Raw genomic sequence first — 8,830 nt, 5'->3', positions numbered from 1 at the left:
TGCAGCCCTGTGCAGCGGAGAGGAGACCCCAAGGGTGCAGCCCAGCGTGCATTTGATCCTTCTGCAAGGGACACGCTTTTTCCTTGCTACTTCCTTGTCCCCTGTCTGCAGGAGCGTGGGGATGGGGCTGACCTCAAAGCAAGGGGTGCTGGCCCCAACCTGCTGTGGGTGCTGTTCAGTGAGGCTTGGTGCAACCTGTGGCTGTGCAAGGAAGAGTTTTGCGTGCTGGAGCCTCTGTATCTAAGTGATGTGCCCATGGGCTGGCACTGGGTAAGGATGGGGTTACGGGGACAGCCACTGCTCCTCTTGCAGTGCCCTGCCTGCTCCCCCAGCTGGCACTCAGCATCTTTGGTCAGAGTGAGGAGACCCCACTCCATCCCTCACCTCACGGCAATATTTGCAATGATTTTCCAACACAGGTGCTTTTGGGAACGTCCCACCCATTGCCCAGTCTTGGGAACCCCTAAAACACATTGGATTCTATTTGGAATCCAAGAAACAGCAGCCGAAAAGCACCTGGAGCTCGAAGCTACCCGAGGGCAGATGGGCACGGGATGGTGGAGTGATGCTTCGCAATGGCAGGAAATGAGCACACACTCACAAGGGTGGTGGGGGGTGGGGGGGGGATGGTACCTGGAAGCTGAGGGCTGGAAAATCAGTCAAGGCTTGCTGTTTTCCCTTGGCTCCTTCCTCCTGGGCTGCTGCGGGATGGAGCCTATAGAAGGCTGCTTCCTTTCATAGTCATCGGCGGCGGCACAGGATGCTTCTCATTTCGGGTGTTGTTTGTTTGTTTCAGCCCCGGTTCTGGCACACGTCGCCCGCCAGCCCTCCCGTGTAGGTAATGATGTCATTTTTCCATGTATTCCCCCTTTTTGCAGACTGTATATGGAAACACGCCGAGGTTCGTTGCTGGCGTTTAATGGGAACGCATCGGCGGCCCCAAACGGGGTCGTTTTATTAGCACTTTGCTCAAAAAAAAGTGAGTCAGGATTGAGTCCTGTTAACACTAATGTGAATTTAATTTAGGAGAAGCTCGAAAATTAATGTCATTTGTTAAATATCCATTTCCCCTAAAAGGCAATTCTCTGCCAACAACAACAACAAAAAACTCTTCTTCTATTCATTTTCTTTTTTTTTTTTTCTTTTTTTTTAATAGCCTTTTTTGGCTATATTGGCCTGGTTTAAATCACTCATCATTCAAGGAACGGATACCACCAGCGTTTTATGCAACACTGCTCTGCAAACGGCCGCGTTGCAAACACTGAGTGCTGCAATTACGGGGGGAGCGATGGGGCATGAATGGGGCTGGGGGTGTTCAGCAGGGTGTGAGGGCATGCGGAGGTGGTTGGGCAGGGCTGGGGGGCTCCGAGCTGTGGGGATGCTCTCAGCTGTAAGGGTGCTCCAAGCTATGGGGTTCTCTAAACTATAAGAATATTCCAAGATATGGATGCTCCAAGCTATGGGGATGCTCCAACATATGGATGTTCCAACCTATGGATACTCCAAGCTATGAATGCTCCAAACTATGGACGCTCTAAGCTATGGGGATGCTCCAAGCTACATGGATGCTCCAAGCTATGGGGATGCTCCAAGCTATGGGGATACCCCAAGCTATGGGGATATCCAAGCCATAGGGATGCTCCAAGACATGGGAATGCTCCAAGCTACGGGGATGCTCCAAGCTATGGGGATACTCCAAGCTATGGAGATACCCCAAGCTATGGGGATATCCAAGCCATAGGGATGCTCCAAGACATGGGAATGCTCCAAGCTATGGGGATGCTCCAAGCTATGGGGTACTCCAAGCTATGGAGATATCCAAGGTATAGGGATACTCCAAGACATGGGAATGCTCCAAGCTATGGGGATACTCCAAACTATAGGAATGCTCCTATGGGGACGCTGCAAGAAAGGGCATGGAGCATCCCGAGCGGAGCGATGTGATTTTTGAGGCATTCCAAAGGAAAAAAGCTGTGAGCACACGGTGACCCCCCCACCAGCTTCGCAGCACAATGACCACACGAAGGCACGTTTTAGGAGGAGGATATCGCATGTTTTATTACAGGAACAGCTGCTGCTCCACGGGCAGCCGTGAGCCCCCAGCACCGGGCAGCCCCGGCCCCATGTGCCAGGTTCATCATCAGCGCCGGCAGCAATCTGGAACTGGTTGGGCCGACATGGATTTGCGGAAAAAATGTGTTCACACAACAAGCGCACAAGATGGGAGCAATTAGATGAAGATGTTTTAATAATTAACCAGTATCAAACAGTTTGCTCGCCGTACAATTCTAGACAATAAAAGTGTTAGCAGTCGTATTTTTCCTTTGTACAAAATTCCAGTCGATTGTTCCACAATATTTACATGGTAACTCCCTTTTTCACAAAATATCTCCTTTTCCCCCTTTTTTTTTTTTCTTTTTTTCTTTTTTTTAAATCCAGCTTTGCTACATAAATGCTTTAGATCTCATGGATATCCCTTGATTTCTTTTTTAAAAAGTCTAATAGTAAAAAAAAAAAACCAAAAAAAAAAAACAAACCACCAAAACAACAACAACAACAAAATGAAAAGACATTAAATACCATTTTATATATATAAAAATGCTTAGTAAAAATATAGTTTTGTTGCCCAATTAAAATATATTGCTGAGAATACAGTAAAAACTGTCCTAAAGACCACCACGACCGGGCACCACGAGTCTTCAACAGCCCCCAAAATGGGTTCCCGAGGGCCCCCGGTGTGCGAGTTCCTGGGGCTGGGTGCTGGGCAATGGGTGATGGTGTTGGTGCTGGGTTGGCTCAGGCAGGATTCACTGCAATTGCCTAAAAAATGCCCCCGAGAGGATGGAGCGATGGGAGCTGCAGCGGGCAGGCGGGCTAGCGCGTGGTTAACCTTTGGCTTTGGGAAGGCATCTATGTGTTATATAGTGATACGGTATATCGGTGAGTTCAGCATGGTTGGGTTGTGTTTTTTTAGTTTTTTTTTTTTTTCTTTTTTTCTTTTTTTTTAAGAAAGAAAGCGATGCATTTAATGAGATACTCTACATATTACGGAGCTCGTGGTTAGAGGAGGATGGCTGCTCGTTGGCTTGTTGCGTTGGGTGCACGCGCGAGCCTAGCCGGTGATGCATGGGCTGTAATAGACGGCGCTGCTGGCATCGGACAGGGCGGATATCAAGCTGCTCTCCTCGCAGGAGATGCTCCTAGGAGTCACTTTGGACAGGGAGACATGATAAGGCAGTCCCGAGGCTTCGGGACGAGTCCTGCTCATGTTCAAATATTGGTCAAACTCATTGCGGTCAACGTCCGTCCAAAGGTCGGTTTGGTTCAAGTGATCCACGCTCTCCATGTGGTGGGCTTCGGGTGGGGGTGAGAGCTGGCCCAGGTGGGCAGAAAGCCCGCTCTGAGTCCCCGAGCACATCTGGTTGTAGTAGAGGCCGGAGGGGTGGGGAGTCCTCATGGCATCGGCCAAGTGTGCTGGGGGCTGCGCGTAGGGCACGGCCACGTCCCGGCCCAGGCACTTCTCCTGGGGAAACTCCATCTGGGGGTGGTGGTGGTGGTACCCGCGGAAGGGCATCATGCCGCAGTCCTCCTGCATGTGCGGGGGGAAAAACGCCGGCTCGGTCTGTTCCAAGACATCCAAGGGAGACATCTCGGGAGTTGGCAAGCCGTAGTTTTCAATATCCGACCCCATGGAGTGGAGTTCTCTGAAGTGGTTGAGTGGGGGAGGCTGGGGGTGGCCCGGCTGGCTGCCGCCGTGGTGACTCATGCTGAAGTTGTCACTGCAAGGCTGGGAAAGGTTATGCAGGAGGATATTGGGTTCCATCCTCTTGATTTTCTTGGCTTGCTTCTTCCTCCTCGGGCGGTACTTGTAGTTGGGGTGATCCTGGAGGTGCTGGATTCGCAGCCGCTCGGCCTCTTCCACAAAGGGACGCTTGTCGCTGGCGCTCAGGGCTTTCCACGATTGGCCTGCAAGGGGACAGGGAGCTCAGTGACACTGGCCTGGCCTCAGGACACCCAAGAGGGGTACACTGAGCGGGCTCAGTGCCCAGCCTGGGCCTTGGTGCTGGACAGAGAGTGAGGTCCCAAGTGGGGCCGTCTCCATGTCCCAGCTGCAGACATGATGCTGCAAAGCCCTGGGAAGAGGGGAGACTGGCCTCAGGATGCCCAATCCCCTGCATCCCGCAACCACAACCCGAATTGCCCGTCCCCCAGCCGCACCCCCAGCCCCATCTCCTGAGCTCCCCGTCCCCGCATCCCGCAGTGCTGTGTCTCTGCATCCTGCTGCCCCATCCGGCCATATCCTGCTTCCCGTAGTCCCGCATCCTGCGGCTCTGGCGACCCATATCCTGCTTCCCGTGTTCCCACATCCCGCATCCTACAGCCGTGCGTCCCGCATCCTGCAGCCCTGTGTTCCCGTATCCTGCATCTCCACAGCCATGCACTCCCACAGCCCACAGCCCTGTACTTCTGCACCCCATAGCCCTGTTTCCCTGCCTCTTGTGTGCATGCAGCTCTCTAACCCCACATCCCACAGTCCCACATTCTGTGGGACCATAGTGCTGCATCCCAGAGCTGTTAACTCCACAGCCCTACATCCAGCATGCTTTGGTCCCGTGTCCCTGCAGTTTGCATCCCACAGACCTGTAACCTCACAGCCCTGCATCCCTCAGCACCTTGCCCCTGTGACCATCTCCCGCAGCTCCATATCTTTGCAGTCTGCATCCCTCAACCCTGTACCCTTCCAGCCTGTCCTTCATAGCCCCCTATCCTTGCATTCAATGTCCTCCTATCCTTGCAGCCTGCGTTCCACAGCCTCTACCCTTACAAGCTACATCCCAGCACCCCGAATCTCTGCAGCCTGCATCCTCAGCTCTGTATTCCTGCACACTGCTGCCCTATAATCCTGCTGCCCTATAGTCCACACTGCCAGACCTGTGTTATTGTATCAATAGCCCCTCACTCTCACAGTCCACATCCCCAGCCCTAAACTTCTGTAGCCCACTTCCCCAGCCCTGCACCCCAGTATCCCCAGCCCAACGCCTGCGTATCCCATGTCTCAATGTCCAACACCCTTGCAGACCACGTCCTCAGCCATGTACCCCCACAACCCACGTCTCTAGCCACATTTGTGCATTCTGCTTCCATCTGGCCCTACAGCATGCACCCTTATTCCTCTAACCCTGCGTCCTGAAACCACCCCCCCCCCACATAGCCCCTATTCCCAGCCCTACATCTCTGCATCCCACAGCCCTATACTCTTTCAATCCACATTCTCACACCTGTAGTCCTGCAACCCGCATCCCCAGCCCTATATCTGTGCATCCCACTGCCCTGTATCCTATAACCCAGTTCCCCATATGTCTGCAGCCCAAATCCTTAGCTTTGTGCCCCAGTAACTCACATCCCCAACCCCATATCTGAGCATACCTCTTTTCTGTACATCTGTAGCTCACACCTCCAGCCCCATATGCCTACATCCCAATCCCTGTACCCTTACATCCCCATCCCTGCTCTTATATCTCCCAGCTCTGTATCCTTACATGCCCAGCACCATAATACTACTCCTCCAGCCCCATACTCTTACAACCCCCAGTATCCTTGCACCTCCAAGCTCAGTACCTTTACAATCCCTCAGTTCTCTTCCCCAGCCCAATACTCTTACATCCCCCAGCCTCATATCCCTACATCCCCATCCTCGTACCCTTACATATCCTGTCCCCGTACCTTTACATACTTCATCCCCATACCCTTACACCCCCCAACCCCATACCTTTGCAACAGTAACCCTGTAACCTTACATCCCCCAAACCCGTACCCATACACTCCCCACCCGCAGCCTCAAGTCCTTCAGTTCCCAGCCCCGTACCCCACACCCCCAGCCCCTCACCCTTACATCCCCCATCTCCTCCTCCTCCCAGCCTCTAGTCCTGTACCCCCGCACCGCACCCCACTCACCCAGCATCTTGCTGAGCACGGCGTTGTGCAGGTCGGGGTTTTGCTGCGCCAGCCGTTTGCGCTCATCCTTCGCCCAAACCATGAAGGCGTTCATGGGGCGGCGGATGCGGGAATCCTCCCCGGCCTTCCCCTCGGCTCGACCCGCCGGGGGGCTGTATCCATAGCCCGGCTCGGGGCTGGGCGTGCGGCTGGGGGCCGCGCCGGGGGCCGCCCCGGGGGCCGCGGGGCCGAAGGCGAAGCCGGGCTCGGGGCTGGGCGTGCGGCTGGAGGGGGAGGCGGCTCCCGGGGGCCGAGGGAAGGCGAGCCCGGGCTCAGCGGCCGGCACGCCGCCGGTGACCCATGAACAGTCGCCCCGGGGTTGCGATATCTCCTCTCGGCAGTAGTTTGACTCAGATATATTCATTCCAGCTGGACAGCACTTTGTGTCCGACCCGAGCGGGTGCCGGAGAGAGAACCGAGTCCCGCGCGTCCCGCCGCCTCCTGCAGCCGCCGAGCAGCTCCGCTCGCTTCTTCGCCCGCGTTCGGGTGGTTTCGGGGGGATTTGGGGTCGCCTTGGGTTGTTTTGGTTTCTTTCCTTTGCTTTTTTTTTTTTTTCCCAGTTTTTCCCCCCCCCAAAAAAAAAACTTTTTGGGATGATGTTGGGCTGGAAGGGGCAAAATATAGCCGGGGTGGACCAATCAGAGGGCGGAGGGGAGGAGGAGGAGGAGGAGAGATGGGGCGTCCCCAGGAAGAGCCGCCCGGGAGGGCCGGGTGGGAGCGCTGTGGATGTGCGGCCCCATTCCCTTCCTCCCGAGGAGGAGCGCGATTCGTTTCTGCTCTCCGTTCTTTCCCTTCTTATTTTTTCTTGCTTCCTTTTATTTTTTTCCTCAAACCCCGTTTCTGGCTGCTTGGGATCTGCCCGTCCAGAGGGGAAACGTTTGGATTCTCTGTATGTTCGCGGGGCACAAGCGATGCTCGGCACTCCGAGGTTATTTTCCTTACAAGCCATTCTACGTGTGTGTTTTGGCCACGGTTACCATCCCAGGGTCAGGAGCAGCCGTGGGGTGAAGGCAGGGCCGAGTCCTCTCCCCCAACACCATTCTGGTGGATTTTATTTGTGCCAGTTGAGAAATCTCTCCTTGTCTTCCCGTTCCCATGAAAAGCAACACATCCCCATCCTGCCTGCCCAGGCACTTTGGAGGAATGCTGGGTTCAGTGGTGGGATGACGGCAGCCTAGACCTGCCCGGATGCACGGCACTCTGTCATTTGGTGGCAGCATCCCATCCCCACGCCAGCTCACAGCTCAAAGCCCTCCTGCCACCCGACAGGGATCTGCCATAGCGACAAATGCGCACCAGGCGACATGCCAAGCATTGGGCGACGTGGTCTGATGGCTCTTCCTGCCTTTGGCGTGGGGCAGCTGGCAGGCAGCGAGATGTGCCCCCTGACACCCCAAGGCCATGGTGTTCATGCACAGCTCGGCCCTGGGGAATGGCCCCAAACCCCTCTGGCTGCAGAGATGCCCAGAACTGAAATCTGAAACCCGGGCGCAGGAAGAGTTGGGGCACCGCGTTGTGCAACAGCCCGGCTCCCTCCCAGCCTCCCTGCAGCCGTGGGGTGTTGCATGCCATGGTTTGTGTGTGTCTGGAAGTGATTTGAAAAAAGTCAATCCGCAGTTAACCCTAAACAAAGCAAAGGCCATAAAATGTGTATATATATATATATATATATTATAAAGTCTTGTCTCGTTTATTCCTCCATCGCTAGCAGAGTGATGGAGGCTTCACGATAGATATCCTTCCCTTCATGTTCCTGCAGCTTCTTAATATTTTGCAAGAGCTCATCAGCACTGGAGTACAGGAGAGCCTGCATGGCTGCAAGGAGCCCCTCTGTGCCGTTCCCATCCCATCGGGGCCGTGCAGCATCACTGTGCCCCAGGAGAAGCCTGCTGCTGCCAAGCTCCGAGATTTGCTCTTTGCTCTTCACTCCTGCCCACGGCTGCTTGTGGGGTGAATGGCAGGATGCTTACAGGGGTGTCCCATGGCATTCCCTGCTGTTACCTCTGGATTCTTCTCCCAGGCTTTGGCAGAGAACACAGTTCTGTCCCCAGGAGCCCCCACCCTGCAGCACAGCAGCACCCTGGGGCTGGACCAAAGACTCTTCCTGAGCATTGCCCATAAAGGGTTTGGAATGGGGCAGCACGCAGCAGGGGTCCATGCAGTGCTGCATTTTGGGACCCTGGCGCAGGAAAACCATGCAGTGCCCATGGGGCAGAGCCGTGTGCTTCATCCCAGTGGGCAAACATCAGTGCTCCATCCAGGGATGAGACCCCAGCGCAACCCACATAGGGGACAAAGCACCCATCCTGGCTCAGCATCCCCACTGTGGGGGCACACAGCCCCCCAACACTTCCTTTCCTTTCTCCGGGGGGCTCCTCACCCACCCTTGGCGTCAGACAAGCTGGACCCCACCCTGTGCAAAAGCTCAGAATTCCTTTTTTTTTTTTTTTTTCCCTTTAATTTCCTTTACCATTTTCCCCATTTTTTAGGACGGCAGCTCGCATCCCCCACCCCACCCCCCCTTTTCCCTTCGCCGCGTCCCGCGCCGCGCAGCCCCAGCACCACACCTCGCAGAGGAAGCGCGGCGGGGCCGGCAGCCTCCGCTCCCCCCGCCCCCCTCCTTCCCCCCCCTCCTCCCCACTACCACCAGCACAAAGGCATTTTCCCTCCCCGCCTCCCACCTCTCGCTGCTGCCTGTTCATCCACACCGGGCTCCCAGCCACCTAAAAATAGACGTTGCACCACCTGGGCCATCCGTGGGGGTCTCAGCGGTACTCCGGGGTACTGTGAGCAGATAGGGATGAGTGGTGCTGGATGAGCCCTGCGTTATTTCTGC

The 8,830-nt window shown here is 55.3% G+C and overlaps 1 protein-coding gene across 1 annotated transcript; it reads right to left on the bottom strand.

Annotated features, from left to right (window-relative positions):
* Positions 1 to 2,031: 2,031 nt before the first annotated feature.
* SOX18 (SRY-box transcription factor 18) lies at positions 2,032 to 6,606 on the bottom strand. Its single transcript, XM_085241756.1, has 2 exons — positions 5,956 to 6,606; positions 2,032 to 3,966 (listed from the first exon to the last, which is right to left on the bottom strand). Exons 1-2 carry the CDS (start codon positions 6,356 to 6,358, stop codon positions 3,113 to 3,115), a joined length of 1,257 nt encoding a protein of 418 aa, XP_085097882.1. The 5' UTR covers positions 6,359 to 6,606; the 3' UTR covers positions 2,032 to 3,112.
* Between the last annotated feature and the right edge of the window lie 2,224 nt (positions 6,607 to 8,830).

Source organism: Meleagris gallopavo, chromosome 22, assembly GCF_905368555.1.
Source record: "Meleagris gallopavo chromosome 22, MGAL_WU_HG_1.1, whole genome shotgun sequence".
Lineage (NCBI taxonomy): Eukaryota > Metazoa > Chordata > Aves > Galliformes > Phasianidae > Meleagris > Meleagris gallopavo.
The sequence above is the reverse complement of the archived record's forward strand: the minus strand, read 5'-3'. Positions and strand labels throughout refer to the sequence as shown.

What these genes read in the sequence shown, in the direction of transcription:
- SOX18 (XM_085241756.1), bottom strand. Translation starts at nt 6,358, where the DNA reads ATGAATATATCTGAGTCAAACTACTGCCGAGAGGAGATATCGCAACCC. An exon ending in CGTGCTCAGCAAGATGCTGG is followed by an intron (nt 3,967 to 5,955) that starts GTGAGTGGGGTG and finishes GTCCCCTTGCAG; the next exon opens with GCCAATCGTGGAAAGCCCTG.